Below are 23,616 nucleotides of genomic sequence, written 5' to 3'. Positions count from 1 at the left end.
TTATATGAGTGGATTGCATTAATTTCCTCAGACCAATTATATCCGCGCCATCTTATACCATTAAAAAAAAACCTGTAAAAGAACAGTTTAACGAGATTGCCAAGAAGCAGAATACTTCTTAACAGGGAGAAGAATGTGAGCACACTAAAATGCGAAAAGCATAACTGACTAATTCACAGCTGGTTCACAATGGTAGTAGCCTGTCCTTCCTCGGTTTCTGCAAACTTCACATCAGGGTACATTTTCATTTTTGTCAAATTATCCCTGATTTGCCAAGGGTGTTTTAAAGAGTCACACCCACCACAGCTGCACAGCCGGTGGCAACAAGTTAAAGACAGATGTGTGGGCTGGATGGCTGCCACAATTCTCCATGATTAAATGCCTAAGGTTGCAATCCTGGCCCCCACCCCCAAACGCTGATTCTTGCCTCTGCTTGTGGGGGAGCTCCATTGTCGCAGAAGCCCTGAGCTTTTACCCCTTGGTCAGGAAGCTACTTTGCCGGGGTTAGACTAGATGGCCCTTGTGGTCCCCTTCCAACTCTACGATTCCGTGATCTGTGAGTTTCAGGGTCCGATGCCAGAGGCTGGATCCCAAAGCCCCACAGATCTCCCAAGGCGCCCGATCTTTGGAGCTGGTATAGTGAAAAAGAGAAAAGTGCCTACCTTTTACTTTGCCCTACAGGAGTTGGCAGGATTGTGAGCGCAGCAGTGAATACAAAACACTGTGCTTTTCCATTGCACCTCGCTAGGAATATTGGTGTTTTCAGAGTAGGGATGTATGGAAGTGAGAGCTGGACCATAAAGAAGGCTGATCACCGAAGAATTGATGCTTTTGAATTCTGGTGCTGGAGGAGACTCTTGAGAGTCCCATGGACTGCAAGAAGATCAAACCTCTCCATTCTGAAGGAAATCAGCCCTGAGTGTTCACTGGAAGGACAGATCCTGAAGCTGAGGCTCCAATACTTTGGCCACCTCATGAGAAGAGAAGACATCCTGGAAAAGACCCTGGTGTTGGGAAAGATGGAGGGCACAAGGAGAAGGGGATGAGATGGTTGGACAGTGTTCTCGAAGCTACCAGCATGAGTTTGACCAAACTGCGAGAGGCACTGGAAGACAGGAGTGCCTGGCGTGCTCTGGTCCATGGGGTCACGAAGAGTTGGACATGACTAAATGACTAAACAAGAACAAAAAGGAATATTGGTGGAGCAATCCCAACCTTAGGTTCATTTCCCAGGCTTTAGCAACGGCACTGTTGAGCCTGGAACACGAGTGGCCAACCTCTGGGGCTGCAGATATTTTGGGACTCCCAACATCCATCAGCTCCAGCCAGCATATTCCTCCCCCCCACCCCATTATATTTTATTAAGTTTCAATATTTTAACATGCATAGTCACAACACGAATTTGTCTTTCATTTTTGTCGGCTTCCTGCCCCTTTTCCCATGGAGTTGTTATTGGTAAAACCTATTTGGTGTTCCGCAACTTTCTGACTAGTTGCAGGACCTTAGCCAGACCTAGCAGAGTAAACGCAGAATCCAGGGAAGCAATTGGCGACTTGGCTGCAGACAGGATAGACGAAGCAGGAACCAGGAACTTGTAGTTAGGTATTTATTATATACAGTGGACTATTTACAGGAACAGAACACGGATCTTATGCTAGCTCTCTCTGATACGACTCTCAATTCCAACACCTACAACTCCTACTAGCTCTCATTCCAGTTAGTAGGCCATTAATTATCACTCCCTTGAGAGAGCTTGACCAATCAGGGTGCAGTCTTCATGTCTCTGTTATCACCAGGCAGACTTACTCCTTCAGATTGCCTTCTGGCTGTCTGCCAAACCTTAATTGACTCTGTGTGAGTAGCTGTACGGACACAGTTTCCCAACAGTTGTTTTATCCTCCCCTTCTGTCACACCTCATCTTTTATCTATCGCATCATAACCACAATATTATAATCTAATTACTTTTGTTGCTCATAGGTCAAATCCTACTGGCAGGTTCATCATACTATAATATTTCTTTAACTAGTCTGAAAAAGGCAACCATTCTTCCACAAAACACTCATCATAAGATTCCCTCAGTTTTCCTGATCATTTTGTTGGTTCTGCTTAGTCCATTATCCATTTTTCTTTGGTTGGAAATTCTTCCCCTCCATTTCTGTGCATATACCATATTGGCCTGAATATAAGCCGCACCTTTAAAATATAGGGGGGGGGGGGGAGGAAAAAAAGCAATACCCGAATATAAGCGACTCCCTTAAAATTCCACAGGCACTCACACCCGTAAATGGCAAATGTATAAGAAAATCCTACAGTGATATCATAAAAGCCAATTTTTGTAAGATCACGAATTTAAGCCGCACTTTAATTTTTCACGGTCGGAATTTGGAAAAAAAAAGTGTGGCTTATATTTGGGGCAATACAGTAAAATCCTAGTTGCTTTAATATTTTTTGGGGGGGATTTCTGCCATCATATTCAACAGTCTGTGATTGTGGTCCAATGGCATCTGAGGGGCACCACTGGTCTAAAGACTTTAAAGGGCTCGGGTAAAGCCAACCTTTGCGAACCATTTGAAGAGATGAAGTTGATGAGCCGGACTGTTTCATTGAGTGAAAAGGTTGTATGTAGATGGGGGACAAAGCTTGCAGGCACTGACAGATCTCTGTGTGTGTGTGTTTCAGGTCATCAAAGAACCGCCACCCCCACCCCCAATGGAACCTGTAAGTATGTTGTTACTCAAACTGTTACCCTGGAAGTAGCATCATTCGTGTAGGGCAGGGGTCAGCAACCTTTTTCAGCTGTGGGCCGGTCCACTGTCCCTCAGACCATGTGGTGGGCTGGATTATATTCCTATGCCCCACAAATAACCCAGAGATGCATTTTAAGTAAAAGCACACATTTTTCTCATGTGAAAACACCAGGCAGGCCCCACAGATAAACCAGAGATGCATTTTAAATAAAAGCACACATTCTACTCATGTAAAAACATGATGATTCCCGGACCATCTGTGGGCCAGATTGAGAAGGCGATTGGGCCACATCCGGCCCCCCACGCCTTAGGTTGCCTACCCCTGCCATAGGGGCTTCTGGGAATGGCAACGAATGGGGCAGGCTGGGTAGGGAGAAGAGTCTCCCATTAATTTAGCCAGTAAGTCAGCGATTGCAAACTGAAACTTCCAGTTCTCCGGGAAGGAAAACAACAGGGTTTCCATTTCCTTTCTATGGGGAAAAGAAAGGGCTGTCTAGCTCAGGCTTTCCCAAACTCGGCCCTCCAGATGTTTTTGGACTACAACTCCCATGATCCCTAGCTAGCAGGACCAGTGGTCAGGGATGATGGGAATTGTAGTCTCAAAAACATCTGAAGGGGCGAAGTTGAGGAAGCCTGGTCCGGCTCTACCATTGGAGCTTCCCTCTTTTTTTCCCGTCCCTCAGAAGGAAACAGGAATGGTGTTGTTTTCTTTTCCTTGGGATATTTGAGGTCACACTCGGCTGCCAGCAGTGGCGTAGCGTGGGGGGTGCAGGGGGGCCGGCCGCACCGGGTGCAACATCTGGGGGGGGCGCTCGCCGCCTCCGGAGTCGCCGAAGAGCCTCGGGCGCAGGCTGTAGCAGAGCCCCATGTCTCGCGGAACCGACGAGCTGTGCGCGCATCCGGGCTGAAGGCGTCCGGCAGGCGGCGGCTCTCAGTGCTCGCCGCAGTCCCCACGCGTCAGGGCCGCGGAGGGCGGCCAGGCAGCCCCTCCTCACAGCCCCGCCGCTGCCGCTGCTGCTGCAACTGCTGGGCCATGTTGCATTTTCCTCACCTCTCTGCCCTCCTCCGGGCAAGCGGCGTCATTTGGGCAGCAGCGCCAGCGGCAACTCGCCTCAGATCACCTGACACGGACCCGCCCCCGCCGCCGTGGCTACCTTACCGTAAATACCCCAGCCCAGGCAGCAGCAAGAAGAAGCTGGCAGTGGCGGCAGGTTAGGGGTTAGGGGCGCAAATTACTTGCCTTGCCCCGGGTTAGGGGGCGCAAATTACTTGCCTTGCCCCAGGTTAGGGGGTGCAAATTACTTGCCTTGCCCCGGGTGCTGACAACCCACGCTACGCCGCTGGCTGCCAGCTTCCTTTTGCTTAATGTAGGTTTTTGTTTTTAAGGAAAAGGAAAAGAGGTGCCTTTTCCAACTAGTATCTACATTAGAGATACTCGACACTTTTCCGGCCGAATCTGTTTGGCTGGCGCAGGGTCATGCCAGTTATCCACGCCAGAGCTAGCACACTTAAAACGGAAGAGGAGTCCCAGCAGCGCTAAAAATGTGTAAACGGGAGCGTGGGTGTACGGGTGCAGGCGCTGTTCAGTGTAAATAAGTGTAACATGATGCACATTGGTGCAAAAACACCCGATACAGTGGTACCTCGGGTTAAGTACTTAATTCGTTCCGGAGGTCCGTACTTAACCTGAAACTGTTCTTAACCTTGAAGCACCACTTTAGCTGCTGCCGCACCGCCAGAGCCCAATTTCTGTTCTCATCCTGAAGCAAAGTTCTTAACCTGAAGCACTATTTCTGGGTTAGCGGAGTCTGTAACCTGAAGCGTATGTAACCTGAAGCATATGTAACCCAAGGTACCACTGTACAGACTAGTGGAGTTTGAGCTGGCAGTGACAGACCAGGGAAGTCTGAAGGGTAATTTGCTTCCAGATGCAGTAGCATTTTCCACAAGAAGCCATGATCGAAATAATAGTTGTATAACTGGAGCAATGAATAAACAGGAGTTTGCGAGAAATATGGATATTTTCAAAAGTATATAATAAATAAGGTCATATTTTATTAATGCATTGCCCTTTAGAATATCTAGCGTTATAATCTACAATACAGCTTTAGCATCTAAATGGATTTTTGAAGCGCTCTCTGTATTTGAAAAGGCAAAGAGCCCCTCTCTCTTTCTTTTTTTATGCCCTGGAAGGAGCTGCAGCTGGGAAAACAACGAGGTTTCTGTTTGCTGCCAGGCTATGAATGCAGACATGCAAAGCCAAGAATAGAGATTTCAGATGCCTGCTTCTTGACCAAGCTACTTCCTGAGAATATACACACACAGATTGCTCTCCCTTTCCGTATCTTTCCCACAGGAGTCAGATGACGAAGATGGGTTTCCAAAGAAAAAATGGCCTACAGTGGATGCATCTTATTACGGAGGGAGAGGTGTTGGTGGAATCAAAAGAATGGAGGTATTGCATTTGTTCTGAAGCCTGGGTGGGGCTCCTAACTGCGTCTGCAAAACTCCTCACCTACACAAGCAAACTGTTTGCATGTGACCATGCACATTCAGATGATCGGTGTTGAGGATGAGTTTAGGACATGCACGATCCAAGGTTAAAATTTGAGAAACCCTGACTTGGACTATAATTGTACTTGTGTCTAGGAAATCAGAAATCGTCATAATTTGGGGGCTTCAATAAACCATCTGTTAGTGCCAGGCAAGCTGATACATGGGTGTCAACATGGGCAATTCATTAACAACAACAACAACAACAACAACAACAACAACTTTTATTTGTATCCCGCCCACCCTGGCTGAAACCGGGCTCAGGACAGCTAACATCAAATATATAACATTGGTATAAAATCAAACAATAATTAAATTACCTCCTAAAAACATGTTGGGATCAAGTTAAAATCTAATTAGATGGCTTTCCGCAGGATTAGGGTTGGGAACAGTAAATGCTCATCAGGCCCAACTGTTTACACTCTTCTTATTGGGCCTGTGAGAATGCTGGGAGGCCTCTTTCATACTAGTTCTTATACAAAAAAAAAGGAATTCAGGCTGAGCCCTGACCAAAGGCCTGGCCTGGCCAGATTCTCTACTGGTGGCCTCAGTGGAGCAATATTGGTGTTATTCCAAATCGTTCCTGGCCCACATGTCACAAACTAATGATTTTATAATACAGCGGTGCCTCGCAAGACGAAAAGAATCCGTTCTGCGAGTCTCTTCGTCTTGCGGTTTTTTCGTCTTGGGAAGCAAGCCCTTTGACAGTTTAGCGGATTAGCGCTATTAGCGGCTTAGCAGATCAGCTGATAAGCGGCTTAGCGGATCAGCTGATAAGCGGCTTAGCGGATCAGCTGATAAGCGGCTTAGCGGATCAGCTGATAAGCGGCTTAGCGGATCAGCTGATAAGCGGCTATTACCGGCTTAGAAAAAGGGAGGGAAAGGGGGAAAAACCCGCAGGAACTCGCAAGACATTTTCGTCTTGCGAAGCAAGCCCATAGGAAATTTGTTTTGCGAAGCACCTCCAAAACGGAAAACCCTTTCGTCTAGCGGGTTTTCCGTCTTGCGAGGCATTCGTCTTGCGGGGCACCACTGTAATAATTTTATTATTTTTACTCTGCCCATCTGACTGGGTCACCCTGGCCACTCTGGGTAAACCCCAAACTATTTTGCACTTGGACCCATGGGAAATCCCAAGGTAATCCAGTAGTGACAGGTTTTTCAGGTTTCACAGTTCTACTGAAATCATATAACCAGTGTTTTGTGGGTTTTTTTGGTGTGGTTTTTTTAATGTTTAGGGGTTCTGTCATTTTGACTCAAGAACATCACCATTTTATAGTTCAAATTGGGAAAAGTAAATACAGTAAATGGACAAAAGTACAAAGAACATGCATTACCTCATATTGCACAGCTGACAGCTCACAGTAACTTCCACATTGGCATGACGTTATGTGCACTAACATCTTCCCGAAACTGACCAATCACAGTCCTAGATTCCAATTCCTACTTCACACATTAAATGCTTGCTTCCGTCTGAGACTCAGGAAACACGGTGGCAGGAAATGAGGCCGCCATCGGGGGTAGCAATGGAAGTGACGATTCACCGCGCTAGAGGAGAAACTAATTTTTTTTAAAAAAAATTAGTTTCTTCTCCCGTTAGATTCACAAAATGTTTTAGGGGTACGCATACCCCTGCTTCCCCCCAGGAAGAAAGCACTGCATATAACAAAACTAGAATGAGATCACTGTAATTCTTAAAAGTTCAAGGACATAACCAGTTTTAAGCAGATGCGAGTTCATAATTAAAAAATAATACTGAAGTACGGAGGCATAAATGGTATAGAATGAAACTACCCCTGCTCCCATCCCCCCAAAATAAATAGAAATTCAATCTGAGATAGAAATTCAAAATTATATATATAATTTTTACTGGTTTTTTTAAACATATCATTTTCAACAGTAATTAATCATAGTTTTACATCTTATTCAATCCTGTCTGAAAATTTTCCAATCTAATCTCTCAGAATGCATTTCTTATCTTCCCTATTACATTTCAAACTCATAACCAATATCTCTATCTTTTTCTACTTTGTAACACTTCGTATATTTCTCCTTACAAAACTTCTTGTAGTCCTACTAGCGTAATTTATTGATTACAGTTGCTCTTCAAATAATTCATATACTTCTTCCAATCTTCTGTAAATCTCTGGTCCCGCAGGTTTCGAATCCTTCCTGTCATTTTGTCCAATTCTGCATAGTCCATTAATTTCGTCTGCCATTCTTCTTTCGTCGGAATTTCTTCTTGTTTCCATTTCTGGGCTAACAATACTCTTGCCGCAGTTGTTGCATATAAAAACAATTTAACATCTTGCCTATTAATGTCCTGACCTATAACACCAAGTAAAAATGCTTCTGGTTTTTTTTAAAAAATGTATATTTCAACATCTTTTTCATCTCATTATATATCATTTCCCAGAAGTTCTTTACTTTTTTACATTCCCACCACATATGATAAAATGTTCCTTCTTTTTCTTTACATTTCCAACATTTATTATTTGTCTTATACATTTTAGCTAATATAACTGGTGTAATATACCATCTATACATCATTTTCATCATATTCTCTTTCAAAGCATTACAGGCTGTAAAGAGATAGAAATTCAAAATGAGAAAAACATAATATACATGACTTGGGGGAAATTATGAAAAGTGTTGTTGTTGTTTAGTCGTTTAGTCGTGTCCGACTCTTCGTGACCCCATGGACCAGAGCACGCCAGGCACTCCTGTCTTCCACTGCCTCCCGCAGTTTGGTCAAACTCATGCTGGTAGCTTCAAGAACACCATCCAACCATCTCGTCCTCTGTTGTCCCCTTCTCCTTGTGCCCTCCATCTTTCCCAACATCAGGGTCTTTTCCAGGGAGTCTTCTCTTCTCATGAGGTGGCCAAAGTATTGGAGCCTCAGCTTCAGGATCTGTCCTTCCAGTGAGCACTCAGGGCTGATTTCCTTAAGAATGGAGAGGTTTGATCTTCTTGCAGTCCATGGGACTCTCAAGGGTCTCCTCCAGCACCAGAATTCAAAAGCATCAATTCTTCAGCGATCAGCCTTCTTTATGGTCCAGCTTTCACTTCCATACATCACTACTGGGAAAACCATAGCTTTTACTATACGGACCATGGGTATTGGTAGTGCTGTTAGAAAAATAATAGAAGAGTCTTGTGATAAGACAAAAGAAACTGCATAAACATTTGTGGACTAAAGCCTTGTCAGGTGCATGAGGAAGTCTTATTCTGAGACTTATACTGTTTTAGTGTTGTTAGCCGCCCTGAGCCCGGCTTCGGCTTCGGCTGGGGAGGGCGGGATATAAATTATTATTATTATTATTATTATTATTATTATTATTATTATTCTCTTGCACATATAGCTGTGGAGGGGGGGGATGTAAAACAGTGGGGTCAGATGGCAGTCAAATTCAAAAACAAGACCTGTGACAATTCATCTGGCTATTTTCCCAGTCAAAGTCACAAACACCTCACACACAAAAACCCGACTTCCCACCTGCTAGAGAGAATATCCCATTCCGTTGTATTTTACCTTAATCAGGTGAGATGGGGTGACAAAGGATCAACAGAGGAAGGAGCGAAACTAGAGAAGCCCAAAAATGCCGTCATCAAATTGCCAGAAGAGGAATTTGAGCCCTGGGAACCCAAGCCAAAGAGAGATCACGCCCGGAGGTTGCCCTCTGAAAGGAAATGGTACACTCCCATTAAGGTAACGCACGTATTTGATTTTCTTCTAGGTTTTGCCAGACACCCACTCCCAGAATTGAACACCAAAACGGCCACCGTCGTTCTTTGCCATGATCTTCTTAAGGAGCTGCTCTCATGCACATATTAACTGTAAAGAAAGAAACCAAACCAGTTCTTAATTTTATTAAATTTTTATATGCTGCCCAAGAAGCAGAGAAGTGGGGGCAGTTTCTGGCAAGATCTCGTGTGATCTTGCCAGAACCTACCACCATTGTTGCTGCTTCGCGGGTGCCACCACGGGATCCAGGCTGTAGCAGGAAGACAATTTCCTGTTTTGCCTCAGGCGGCAAAATGGGGCGGGCTACCTCAGTGCAGACCAGTGATACCCCCTGTTTTAATCTTGTGTTTTGCTGCTGTAACCTGCCTTGGGACCTTAGTGTTAAAGGCAGGTAATTACGATTCATAATACAGTCGTACTTTGGTTCTTGAATGCCGTGGTATTCGGACGTTCTGGCGCCCGAATGCCAAAAACCCGGAAGTAAGTGTTCTGGTTTGCGAACCTTTTTCGGGAGCCAAACGTCCGCCGCGGCTTCCGCTTGAGTGCAAGAAGCTCCTGCAGCCAATCGGAAGCTGTGCCTTGGTTTTTGAATGGTTTTGGGAGTCAAACGGACTCCCAGAACGGATTAAGTTCGAGAACCAAGGTTCCACTGTAATAATAATATAAAAGTCCCAAGGCAAGGCAAGCAAATGCTACAAGCAGTCCACTAAAATTATGAGAATAGGGCAAGTTATGAGTTATGTGTAAATAATATTTGCCTGTTTAATAGGCCCTTGATCTGATTGCCATGTTGTTAAGCTTTCTGAAATATTTTGTTACAGTTTTTTCAGAAATGTGAGTAACAGTTGGGATTCCAGCCAAATCTAGGCAATGTGGTTAATGATCAAGGGTGACGGTGTTGCCCTCCAACCACACCTGAGGAACCAATGTTGAAAAATGCTGTTTTGTCCTGCCCAATATGATTCCTATGCAATAGATTAATCTGTCTGAACTGCTTAGAATGGCTAAAGACCTCAAATGCTGTTTCAAAAGACTGGTGCATCTTAATTCTGTCTTAATTCAAAGTCTTGGTGCTGGCCTTTAAAGCCCTAAACGGCCTCGGCCCAGTATACCTGAAGGAGCGTCTCCACCCCCATCATTCAGCCTGGATGCAATTGTATGCAATTCATTAATTGTATGCAATTGATGAAATTGTATGCAATGGAGGGGGACTGAGCATTTCCCCCTCCCCTCCTGTCTTCAAGACTTACACTCCATCACTGCTGGGACTTCTCTCAAAGCTCGGCTTCGATAGGGACAGTAAGATGGGATAGAAAGGAGAGTGTTTCAGGCTGCAGGTAGCAGTGAGGTAATAAGAAAACAAAAGGAGTCTTACACTCACAGATCTCTTTCTTGGCTTTAAAATTAGCCCCCCACCCCACCCCATCCACCCAGCCTCTGCTTTAGATGTGAGTGGGTCAGGAATAAACAAGGTTAGCAGCCCCTGTCAAATCCAGTTCATGTTCCCTTGAGTATCCCTGAAAGAGCGTCTCCACCCCCATCGTTCAGCCCGGACACTGAGGTCCAGCTCCGAGCGCCTTCTAACGGTTCCCTCCCTGAGAGAAGTGAAGCTACAGGGAACCAGACAGAGGGCCTTCTCGGTGGTGGCGCCCGCCCTGTGGAACGCCCTTCTATCAGATGTCAAGGAAATAAACAGCTATCTGACTTTTAAAAGGCATCTGAAGGCAGCCCTTTTTAGGGAAGTTTTTAATGTTTGATGTTTTATTCTGTTTATTATTCTGTTAGGAGCCGCCCAGGGTGGCAGGGTATAAATTATTATTGTTATTATTATATTTGCTGTCCCATTTGCCCCAGCTGGACTGATTCCTGATTATTAATTAATTCTGCAAAGGCTACGGGACTTGAAAAGCCAGGTCTGTGACCAGGTGCAATAGCAACCCTAAACTCCGAGCCTAAGTTTTAAAGGGAACGCAACCCCTTGTTGAACATGCAAGATAAAAATCCTGTTTGGAAGAACCTCTTTCTTGCCTGAATTTCAAAACAAAATAAAAAAATTCCTTCCAGTAGCACCTTAAAGACCACCTAAGTTAGTTCTTGGTATGAGCTTTCGTGTGCATGCACACTTCTGAAGATTCTGAAGTATCTGAAGAAGTGTGCATGCTCACGAAAGCTCATACCAAGAACTAACTTAGTTGGTCTTTAAGGTGCTACTGGAAGGAATTTTTTTATTTTGTTTTGACTATGGCAGACCAACACGGCTACCTATCTGTTGCCTGAATTTCGTTTCAGTTTGCTGGTCCTCATGAAGCTCATTGCTGATATCAAACCAGTCTAGGAAACCTACCATTTCCAATGTCCAATATGTCAATCATTTCTTATTTCAGGGCAAGCTGGATGCCCTCTGGGCCCTTGTTCGACGAGGCTATGATCAAGTTTCTCTAATGAGACCACAGCCTGGGGATAAGGTAAGGTTTTATAAGTTCCTTGACACGTCACTTCCTTCTTGTCAGAGGCAATGCTTTTCATCTCTCTCTCTCCTTTTGTGTCCTATCAAATTCCTGTTAAAACTAAACGTTTTCAATCTAAAAGTATCTATTATCATTCTGCATTAGTCTGAACCCCAAAGCCATAACTGGATCCTGTTTTATTATTTAACACGCAATCAACAATATCTTTTTTATATGCCTGTTGTCTTTGTCCATGGAGTTTTCTTGGCAGGGATACTGGAGTGGCTTGCCGGTTCCTGCTCCAGGTGGATCACATTTGGTCAAAACTCTCCACTATGACCTGTCCATCTTGGGTGCCCTGCTTGGCATAGTTCATAGCTTCTCTGAGTTATTCAAGCCCCTTCGCCACGGCAAGGCAGTGATCCATGAAGGGATCTCTCTTCTCATGAGGTGGAGACTCCAATACTTTGGCCACCTCATGAGAAGAGAAGACTCCCTGGAAAAGACCCTGGAAAAGACCCTGATGCTGGGAAAGATGGAGGGCACAAGGAGAAGGGGACGACAGAGGACGAGATGGTTGGATAGTGTTCGCGAAGCTACCAGCATGAGTTTGACCAAACTGCGGGAGCCAGTGGAAGACAGGAGTGCCTGCCATGCTCTGGTTCAGGGGATCACAAAGAGTCGGACACGACTAAATGAATAAACAACAACAATATCTTCCAGCTGGTTTACAATGAAAAAATAATTAAATACTGCATTCCAAAAGTAAAACAATCAGTTAAGAAAACAGACCAACAAACAAATCACCACTGATACCAAGAAAGGTCCTAAAACAGATAATTGAACAGTTGGTCTGTGAGCACTTAGAAAATGCTGTGATTACTAAGCGGCAGCATGTTTTTCTCAAAAACAAGTTATGCCAGATGATTCTCCTTTTTTGATGCAGTTACCAGCTTGGTGGATCAAGGAAATGCTGTGGATTTAGTATATCTTGATTTCAGTAAGGCTTTTGACAAGGTCCCCCATGATACTCTGGCAGAGAAGCTGGTAAAATGTGGACTGGATGAGTAACTGTTAGGTGGATTTGTAGCTGGTTAAATGACCAAACCCACAGAGTGGTTCCTCATCGTCCCGGAAAAAAGTGACGAGTGGGGTGCTGCAGGGTTCTGTCCTGGGCCTGTTGTTCAATGTCTTTATAACTGACTTGGTCGGAGGAATTGAGTGGATTCTTACCCATTTTGCAAATGTCACCAAACTGGGAGGGATAGCTCATACTGCAGAAGACAGAATTGGGATTCGAGATGACCGTAAGAGATTGGAGAGCTGAGCCCAAACTAACAAAATGAATTTCAATTGGGACAAATGTCAGTTTGTGCACTTAAGCAAGAAAAACCAGGTGCACAAATATAAGATGGTTTGCCTGCATCAACAAAGTATAGTTTCCTGATCAAGGGAAGTAATAGTCCTGTTCTGTTTTCCAGTGTGGAGGAAGAAGCAGCCAAGATACATTCCGAACATCGTGATATATCAACGTATCACGATATTTAGCTGCTGAGGTGGGGTGAAATAGCACACAATTTTGTTACCCATAAAAAGGCAGATGGAATGTTATGGGTTATTTGAAGAGGAGTAATACAAAAATTATGGGACGTGGGTGGCACTGTGGGTTAAACCACAGAGCCTAGGACTTGCCGATCAGAAGGTTGGCGGTTCGCATCCCCGCGACGGGGTGAGCTCCCGTTGCTCCGTCCCTGCTCCTGCCAACCTAGCAGTTCAAAAGCACGTCAAAGTGCAAGTAGATAAATAGGTACCGCTCCAGCGGGAAGGTAAACGACGTTTCTGTGCGCTGCTCTGGTTCGCCAGAAGCGGCTTAGTCATGCTTGCCACATGACCCGGAAGCTGTACGCCGGCTCCCTCGGCCAATAAAGCGAGATGAGCGCCGCAACCCCAGAGTCGGCCACAACTGGACCTAATGGTCAGGGGTCCCTTTAACGTTACCTTCAATACAAAAATTGTGTTATGCTGCACTGCAATGCAGCACTGTGCCTTCCCTCCCCACCCCTGTCCCTAAAGTACTGTGTGCAGTTGCAGTTATGCCACAATTTTATGACTGTGGCAACAATGAGGCTTCTGGCATAAGGATGGGGGCAGGCTTCCCATGTAAGCTAAATCTCTGCGGGTAGCGGGGGGGGGGGGACGGTGGAGAGAAGCTTGCCTTATGGAGCCCTGACCTTGTCCTTCTCAGATCCTCCTTTGATTTGGTTTTCGAAAAGAATCTGCCCTAGTATGCATTTCAGCAAATAACCACACAGGAAATTTCCCCAAGCCCTGGTTGACCAAAAACCTCAGCTGAAAAGAGCCGGCATTCATGTTTACTCCAGCCCGGATGGAAAAGCCTGCCATTTGTCTCTGAAAAATGCATGCCCTCTGTTGCTGAACACCATCCCATACACGACTACTCCCATCGTATTCAATGAGGTTTCTTTTTTTAATAATAAATACAACAACCAGTGCTAAGTGTGGCCTAGCCACTAATCAGAACCATAGCTGTCAACTTACAGATTTGAAAATAAGGGACCAGCAGCCTCGAAAATAAGGGATCAGCAGCCAAAATAAGGGATTTTGGCTTAGCTTATACAGAAATCCGGCACTGATGGAGCCAGGCTGCTTTGGCTGCGACTGACTGTGTTTTGCAGGGGGTTGGACTAGATGATCCTAAGGGTCTACAACTCCCACCAAAGAAGAGGGGCAGACAAAACTGATGAACAATGTCGAGATGGCAAAGCTTACAGGCAGAATCAGAAACCAGAAAGAGGACCTCCTTAATAAAGAATGGGGAAAGTTTATAATTTAGTTGAAAAGCTATTGTAAAGAGTTACATACATTGGTAGGATTGACAGAAAACTTGTAGTAAAAATTTGAACTATGGATGGACAAATGATTTATAAAAATAGAGTTATGAAAGGGACGCAGAGGGGGGAATCACTAGATTAAGATGCTGCACTGGTTGGAGGGTATGCTAAGCAGAACGTCGGGGCTGCCGTCGTCCTGGCGCAAGGAGCTCCATCGGCCCTTCCCCGCCTGAGAGAGAGGGAGGGAGGGAGAGAGACTCTTGCCCACGCCGCCCACGAGCCCAGCATGAAGTGGTTGCAGCGCCGCCCTTCTGCGTCCCTCCCCATCCCCTCCTCTTCCTCCTCCCTCAGGCCGCTGCCGCCTCCGGCTTCCCCTGGCAGCGCGGCGGAAGTCTCACAAGAGAGGGGCTTCCTGCCCACCCGCCGCCACCCATCTCCTCACAACGCGCCCCTGAGGGGGAAAAGGGAGAGATGGAGACGTGGCAGCTGCTTCCCTCCTGAGCCGGGCGAGCATGAAACCCGGGAAATTTAAGGGACATCATCAGTCCGGGACAGCAGCGGGACACGGCGCTGGGATAAGGGAGTTTCCCGCCAGATAAGGGACGGTTGACAGCTATGATCAGAACTGGTCCCACAATTAGGAAAAGTGAATTGGTATTCAAGAAGCGACAGCAGAGGAGGGCTGGAGCTGAGCGGGAATTACTGCCCAATGTTATGTGCTCCTCCCTTCGCTAGCCATATCGCCAGGTTATGTTCCTGGTTAGGAACGCAAGAGGAATCCTGATAGATGAGACCAATGACACCTCTAGCCTGGGATCTGGATTACAACAGCCTTTGAGGGCTTTGCGGGGCAAACGGAGGAGATTCCATTTATACGACTGCTAGCAGTTGGGTGAATGAATAAATAATGGAATAATATCTAGTCCAACCCCCCTGCAATGCAGGAATCTCAACTGAAGCATCCATGGTAGATGGCCATCCAAACTATATACCAATAAAGTGAGATGAGCGCCGCAACCCCAGAGTCGGCCATGACTGGACCTAACGGTTGGGTTCCCTTTACCTAATACGTACAAGCGTTTACAATTTAAGTGAATTAAATTGCTGTACTTAACAACCTTTGCTTAAACCCCCCCCCCCCAAGGAAGGAGAGTTCACCACCTTCTGAGGGGGACTGTTCCACTGTTCTTACCATCTTACCATCAGAAAGGTCTTCCTGTCGTTTAGCCGGAATCCCTTTCCTTGTAACTTGGAGCCATTGTAACTCCAAAGCAGGAGAAAACGAGCTTGCTCCATCTTCCATGGGACAGCCCTTTAGATATTTGAAGATGGCTTTTAAAAGAAAATAGAAGGAGCAGGTGGGAGCGCAGTGGAGGGGCAAACAAGTTCGAGGTCCATATTCACATAGCACTGTAGCATTCCTGGTCAAGGATTAGCATGTGCTTTTTATTTTTATTTTTCTATATATATAATTTTTATTAATTTCAACATACCAATTATTATACATTCCACAGAACTTCACATCTTATACAATCTTTTTGGACTTCCATCAGCACCTCTGATGATCCACCATTTTTATCATTTCTTCTCCATTTCTTAAATTCCTATTGCCTTTAATTATCTTAACTCACAATCCACCATTTTTGCAATAATTCAAATAATTTACCTCACAAAACTTCTTGCAAACCTACAAACGTAATCTGGTTTTTTTTTATAAATATTTATTAACAATTTTTGAATACAATACACAAAAAAGAAACAATATAACATGTATCTTAACATAATTTCTTAACTTCTTTGGACTCCCTCACGTCTCCCGCTCCTGCGTTCCTCACAATAAAATTTTGCCAGCAATTTATCACCTTGTTTCCATTCTTATTATCTAGTTTTCCCCTGTTGTTTCTCTAATTTTAGATATCCTTTGTTCAAATCCTAAGAATTTAAATGTAACCTAGTAATTATCCAACAAAACAAAAAAAAATTTTTTTTTCTTTTCTTAAAACTCACTTATCTTCATAACTCCATCTAACTTAGTGGTGCCAAATTATTTATGATCTAGCATCCTTCTTAACATTCATACAATTTGCAATATTTTTGTAGATAAATCTTGAATTTCTTCCAGTCTTCTTCAACCGTCTCCTCTCCCAGGTCTCGGATTCTGCCGGTCATCTCGGCCAGTTCCATATAGTCTATCAGTTGCATCTGCCATTCTTCCAGTGTGGGTAAATCTTGGGTTTTCCAGTGCTTGGCGACGAGTATCCTTGCTGCTGTTGTTGCATACATTAAAAATGTTCGGTCCTTCTTTAACACCCTCTGGCCGACAATACCCAAGAGGAAGGCCTCTGGTTTCTTAGGGAAGGTATACTTAAATACCTTTTTCAGCTCATTATATATCATCTCCCAGAAAGCCTTCACTCTAGGGCAGGTCCACCAGAGGTGAAAGAACGTTCCTTCGCTTACTTTACATTTCCAACATTTGTTATCGGACAAATGGTATATTTTTGCAAGTTTGACTGGGGTCATGTACCATCTATATATAATTTTCATAACATTTTCTTTCAAAGCATTACATGCAGTGAAGTTCAGCCCAGTGGTCCACAACCTTTCCCAGTCCTCAAACATGATATTATACCCAATGTCCTGTGCCCACTTTATCATAGCCGATTTTACCGTTTCATCTTGTGTGTTCCATTTTAACAGCAAGTTATACATTCTTGAAAGTACCTTAGTCTTAGGCTCTAACAATTCCGTTTCCAACTTCGATTTTTCCACCTGGAATCCTAACTTTTTGTCAAGTTTAAAAACTTCCTTAATCTGAGCGTAGTGTAACCAATCTCGCACTTTATCTTTCATTTTCTCCAAACTGCAATTTCCAATTGTCTCCATCTTTTTCTAGTATTTCCCAATACTTTGGCCAATTGGCCTCCATATTGAGTCTTTTTCGGGCCTTAGCTTCCAATGGTGAAAGCCACCTACAAACGTAATCTGGTCATCACAATTACTTTTCAAATAATCCGTAAATTTACACCAGTCTTCTGTGAATCTCTGGTCCCGCAGGTTTCGAATTCTTCCGGTTAGTTTATCCAATTCTGCATAGTCCATCAATTTCATCCTCCATTCTTCTTTTGTCGGTAATTCTTCTTGCTTCCATTTTTGTGCCAATAATATTCTCGCTGCCGTCATTGCATATAAAAACAACTTACAATCCTTTCTGTTTATATCATCTCCTACAATGCCAAATAAAAATGCTTCTAGTTTCTTAATAAATGTATATTTCAACATTTTTTTCATCTCATTATATATCATCTCCCAGAAGTTTTTCACCTTTTTACATTCCCACCACATATGATAAAATGTTCCCTTTTTCTTTGCATTTCCAACATTTATTGCTAACTTTATACATTTTAGCTAATTTAATGTGTGTGTGCTTTTTATTTTTAAAAGCCATCCAGGTACAGTGGTACCCCGCAAGACGAACGCCTGGCAAGACGGAAAACCTGCTAGATGAAAGGGTTTTCCGTTTTGGAGGCGCTTCACAAAACGAATTTCCCTATGGGCTTGCTTCGCAAGACGAAAATGTCTTGCGAGTTCCTGCGGGTTTTTTTTCCTTTCCCCCCCTTTTTCTAAGCCGCTAAGCCGCTTATCAGCTGATCCGCTAAGCCGCTAAAAGCCGCTAAGCCGCTAATAGCGCTAATCCGCTAAGCCGTCAATGGGCTTGCTTCGCAAGACAAAAAAACCGCTAGACGAAGAGACTCGCGGAACGGATTAATTTCGTCTTGCGAGGCACCACTGTAAAATCGTCACTTGCGCAAAGGGCACATCATTTAGTTAAGCTCTGAGAAAAGAAGGCACAAAGCCCATGTCCTTTCCCCTCTGCTTGACCCCAGTATCTGATTGAGAGTCATGGCTAATATCTGTAGAATAAATCTGTGAATTTATCTAATTTTCCATGAGTTTGTGAGTCACATGTGACCAGCTTGTTTCCCTGTTACCGCCGCACAGTTCCTGCGGGGTTTCTGATCCCGCGAGTGTCTCCTGCTGTTTTTGAAAATGACAACATTCTGGATATAATAGATAATTCGCTGGGGAGAGCTTTGCATAGCCTCATTGCTCTCTTTCAGTGCTTCCTAGACTAGACTTTTGTTGCCATGACAAGTGACTTTTATGCCTCCCAGCTTGATGCACATGCTTAATATCAGTGACACTGTCTTAATGTTTCCTGATGTTTGCTGACCGTGATTTCTGGGTGTCCTAGTCTAGGGGTAGAGCACTTCAATGATATAAAGCAATTGGGCCTAGAAGTATAATAGCTAGATGACTGCAGTCAACAAATCAGTTTTTGGCGTAGGCCAGTCTAATAGGATCTGTGTTTTGGGTGCTCAAGAATCGGGAGCGTTCCATTCTCAGACCAGGCATTGTTTGGTTCCTTACCCAGAATGGATGGAAATGTTTCATAGGTGAGGAACCATGGAATTGTAGAGTTAGAAGGGACCCCTAGAACCATCTAGTCCCCCCCCCCTGCAATGCAAAAGCAGATCATTTGCTGGTCATAAATGAATTGGCTTTGAGTGATTTGCCAAAGAGCACCATGGGCTTGTAACATAGCTGAAAATCTGCCTCTTATGCCCCATACCCCTCGAGTTTTCAAGTATATTCTCTGCTGCTTCAAGTAAGGCATTGTTGTTTTTTCATTTAAGGATGAAACCCCACCCAGTGTGGAAGGAGAGGATGGTGAGAAGATTCAAGGACAATCAAAGAAACATTTAAACATTTCAGTGTAGTGTAGTACAGTGACATTTTTTTAAAAAAATTGCAGAATATAGACCAGGGTTCAGCAACCCTTTTCAGCCGTGGGCTGGTCCACCGTCCCTCAGACCATGTGGGGCGGCGGACTATATATTTTTTTTTGGGGGGGGGATGAACGAATTCCTATGCCCCACAAATAACCCAGAGATGCATTTGAAATAAAAGCACACATTCTCCTCATGTAAAAACACCAGGCAAGCCCCACAAACAACCCAGAGATGCATTTGAAATAAAAGGACACATTCTACTCATGTAAAAACACGCTGATTCCTGGACCGTCCATGGCCCAGACTGAGAAGGCGATTGGGCCGCATCCGGCCCCTGGGCCTTAGGTTGCCTACCCCTGATCTAGACATATTTTCAAGACGAGAGCAAGATTAACAAGTGATACGGAGGACAATCCTAGTTGTGTTTTCCAATGTATTTCTAATCGGTAAAAAATTTGGTGTGGTGCGAGCAAATTTTTATGGCCCAGAGAACAAAGTTTGAGAACCACTGGCATACCATACTGAAGATGACTTCTCAGCCCAAGCCCTCCTAATGCTTTTACCCAGCAGTTTCAAATTGCATGGGTGGCAAAAAATAAAAATAAAAACAATTGAACCTTGTGGCACAGCATAGACTCTCCTTCCATCACTACCCCCTGAGAACCGCCAAGGTTCAGTCACTTGAATCATCCATGCCGATAGATTTCAGAAATATTACTAGAAAATTATTTTTAAGACCTGAAGCTGTATGGCGTTTTCGACAAAAAATATGGACAGTACTGAGCTGAGGACAAACTTCCGCAAAAACCCCACCACCCAGTTTGATGCTAATAATTCATGTTCTGAGGCTCACCATTTCTGTGATCTGAATAATTGGAGCGTCTGATCCTCTGAGACAGTCCAGCTTATAAAATAATTAACAAAAAATAATTTTCAGGGATGTGTGGATTCTAAAATGTTTTCTTAAATATGTGAAGCAACTGCCTTTTTTCAGTGCAAATGTCAGTTGATTGTGCGCACGTGGGAAAAGATTTGGTTAATTATAGATCTATAAAAGCACTCCCATTTTTTTGTTTCCTCTGATAAATCGTACTGCGTAACTGCACTTACCATTTAGCAGAAGCCCAGTTATAGAAACTTATTTTTTCTACCTTTTCAGCTGTGAAGAGTTGGGTTAGAGAAAGCAGGCATGACTGTCTTTTAAGTTGCAGCTGTTTAAATCTCCCTTTTGATTAACACTGAGGCAAAAACTGATTTCTAAACCCAAGGCTTTGTTTCTTGCAAGCTGCAAACTGGTGTGAGTTAACCCAGGCATACATTAAGTGACCAACTGCGCCAATGGCTTCCTCATTTCCAGCTCTGCTCTCTATGATAATCAGTAAAATACCACGGGAAGCAAGGGAGGTTTTTTAATCGGCCATGACAGCCAGCCCATGGCTTTTAGCAAGCATCAATTTCCTTAAAGCGCAACCTCCGATACAGGCAATCTAGTTAACATGAATTGCCAGTGATCAACTTTATTCCAAGTCCGTCTATCTTAACAATAAATCTCATCACCTTCTTTTCTGCTTTGCTGGCACTGCAAGCCAGACAGAGCCCACCCAGCAAGGACCTGCCCATCAGAAAGAATAACCTCCCGGACTTCAATGTGTTGGTATCATCAGTTGACAGATATGAGATGCGTTTGCCAAGTGCCCGGGGCTGCTAACTTAGAGCAGAGAGGCGCGTGTTGCTTGCGTCCGAAGCAGCGTCTCCTCAGCAAGTTCCTACAGAGACGGGCAGTGTGAAGTATTTCTAAACCAGAGGCCTCGCAGTTCAGGGCACAGAAACTGAAAAATGCGGAGACGGGCATCCATTCAGTTGTTGTTGTTGTTGTTGAGTCGTTTAGTCGTGTCCGACTCTTCGTGACCCTATGGACCAGAGCACGCCAGGCACTCCTGTCTTCCACTGCCTCCCGCAGTTTGGTCAAACTCATGCTGGTAGCTTTGAGAACACTGTCCAACCATCTCGTCCTGTGTCATCCCCTTCTACTTGTGTCCTCCATCTTTCCCAACATCAGGGTCTTTTCCAGAGAGTCTTCTCTTCTCATGAGGTGGCCAAAGTATTGGAGCCTCAGCTTCAGGATCTGTCCTTCCAGTGAGCACTCAGAGCTGATTTCCTTCAGAATGGATAGGTTTGATCTTCTTGCAGTCCATGGGACTCTCAAGAGTCTCCTCCAGCACCTTAATTCAAAAGCATCCATTCTTCAGCGATCAGCCTTCTTTATGGTCCAGCTCTCACTTCCATACATCACTACTAGGAAAACCAAAGCTTTAACTATACGGACCTTTGTTGGCAAGGTATCCATTCAGTAAGCTGCTCTAAATGTTACTGCTGCAAAGTGGCATTCCTGAGATCGAGCCGTCAAATCTTTACAGACAAGCCCTGTCTTTTTCAGATATATATATATATTTATGTGACGGGCCTCATGTGGCCACCCTAGTTCCATTTTGACTGGAAAAGCTTCCGGTTATTGTTTTCTTTTGTTTTTATTTATTCATATAATAATAATAATAATAATAATAATTTATTATTTATACCCCGCCCATCTGGCTGAGTTTCCCCAGCCACTCTGGGCGGCTCCCAATCAGTATTAAAAACAATACAGCATTACATATTAAAAACATCCCTGAACAGGATGTCTCGCCTTTTCTCCAGAACCAGGCATCTCACAGATATTTAAAATTCAGGTAGGTAGCTGTGTTAGTCTGACGCAGTAGAAATAGATATTAAAAATTTAAAAAATGTCCAATAGCACCTTAGAGACCAACTACAGTCATACCTCAGTTTGCGAACGTGATCCATGCGGGAGGCACGTTCGCAACCCGCAGCCTTCGCAGCCTGAAGTGCCATGTCTGCACACTCGCGTGACATCATTTGGCGTTTCTGCACATGCGCGAGTGCCGAAACCTGGAGGTAACCCGTTCCAGTACTTCTGGGTTCAGCGCAGTCTGCAACCCGAAAAGGCGCAACCCGCAGCGTTCGTAACCCGAGGTATGACTGTAAGTTTGTTCTTGGTATGAGCTTTCATGTGCACGAAAGCTCATATCAAGAACAAACGTAGTTGGTCTCTAAGGTGCTACTGGACAATGTTTTTATTTTTTAAGATATTTAAAAAATACAGATAAAGCCACACATAGCTTTTAAAAAGCATGTAATTATAGTTACTGTTAAAAAGCAGTTAAACTGTCTATGGAATTATGGCAATGCACTACTAAAATTGGACGCGGATGGCGCTGTGGTTTAAACCACTGAGCCTCTTGGGCTTGTCGATCGGAAGGTCGGCGGTTCGAATCCCCACGACGGGGTGAGCTCCCATTGCTCGGTCCCTGCTCCTGCCAACCTAGCTGTTCGAAAGCACGCCAAAAAGTGCAAGTAGATAAATAGGTACCACTCTGGCGGGAAGGCAAACGGCATTTCCGTGCACTGCTCTGATTTTGCCAGAAGCGGCTTAGTCATGCTGGCCGCATGACCCGGAAAAACTGTCTGCGGACAAATGTCGGCTCCCTCGGCCTGTAAAGCGAGATGAGCGCCGCAACCCCAGAGTCATTCGTGACTGGACTCAGGGGTCCTTTTACCTTTTCTACAAAAATTATGATTAGTTATGGGATTTGTATAATGAATTTGCATAATAATAAGAAATATGTATAATACATAGCAATTAATCAGCATCCTATAGTGAAATGAAGACACTAAACCAAAAATAAAGGAACAGCACATTATTAGCCCTTCCCTTAAAAGCAATCAATTCCCCAGAGAGTTAAAATAACTATTCATCTGTCAGTGGAAGGACAACAAGGAAGGAGCCAGTCTAGCTTCTCTAGGAAGTGAGATCCAAAACCTGGGAGCAGCCATCACTAAGAAGGCCCTGTTGCGCATTCCTAGCAAGATGTGCCTGTGAAGGTGGCAGGCCTCATTTCTTCGCTGTGATTTTTATTTTGGCTTCAGGCAATGTGTCAAATACAGAGAGCAGTGTCTGCTGAGCAGGGGACTTCCTGTTTTGAAGCTTAGTGCCTCTGCCAGTTATGCTACACAAGTCTCTTTTCAATAGTCCACCTTGGCCAAATTTTCCCTTTGCTAAGCAAAGCCTGCACTCCTCAGGCTGCTTTTACAGAAGAAAGAGGTTGAGAACAGATTATGCTGAACCAGCGCAGGATAAAGCGCCATTGCTGTCTCAAGGGTTTTTCATATGGTGGCTTTAAAATTAACATATCCCTGCTGGGATTTGCCATTCTTGTAAAAAGAATGACAGCGCTGGCTTACCTTTACATTGTGCAACTAGGAGCACATTTCTATGCATGACTATTCTGAAATAAGTTCTATTGGGCTTACTCTCATATAAGTACAGGCCCCAAAACCCCTTACTGTTCTGGTGAATGCAGGCTGGCATCAAAATTAAAAGAATTATTAATTATTTGTTGCTATCTTTCACCTTAGTA

At 44.3% G+C, this 23,616-nt stretch overlaps 1 protein-coding gene across 1 annotated transcript in view; it reads left to right on the top strand.

Annotated features, from left to right (window-relative positions):
• ANTXRL (ANTXR like) overlaps nt 1-23,616 on the top strand; it is a 56,994-nt gene that overhangs the window by 29,707 nt on the left and 3,671 nt on the right. The window contains exons 14-17 of the mRNA XM_081864321.1: nt 2,681-2,719; nt 5,105-5,203; nt 8,843-9,010; nt 11,431-11,511. Of these exons, the coding sequence (XP_081720447.1) occupies nt 2,681-2,719; nt 5,105-5,203; nt 8,843-9,010; nt 11,431-11,511 (387 nt within the window). The remainder of the gene's footprint in view (nt 1-2,680; nt 2,720-5,104; nt 5,204-8,842; nt 9,011-11,430; nt 11,512-23,616) is intronic.

Source organism: Podarcis erhardii, assembly GCF_964252035.2.
Source record: "Podarcis erhardii genome assembly, chromosome: 5".
Classification (NCBI taxonomy): Eukaryota; Metazoa; Chordata; class Lepidosauria; order Squamata; family Lacertidae; genus Podarcis; species Podarcis erhardii.
Note: the sequence above shows the minus strand (reverse complement) of the source record. Positions and strands in the feature narration are given on the sequence as shown.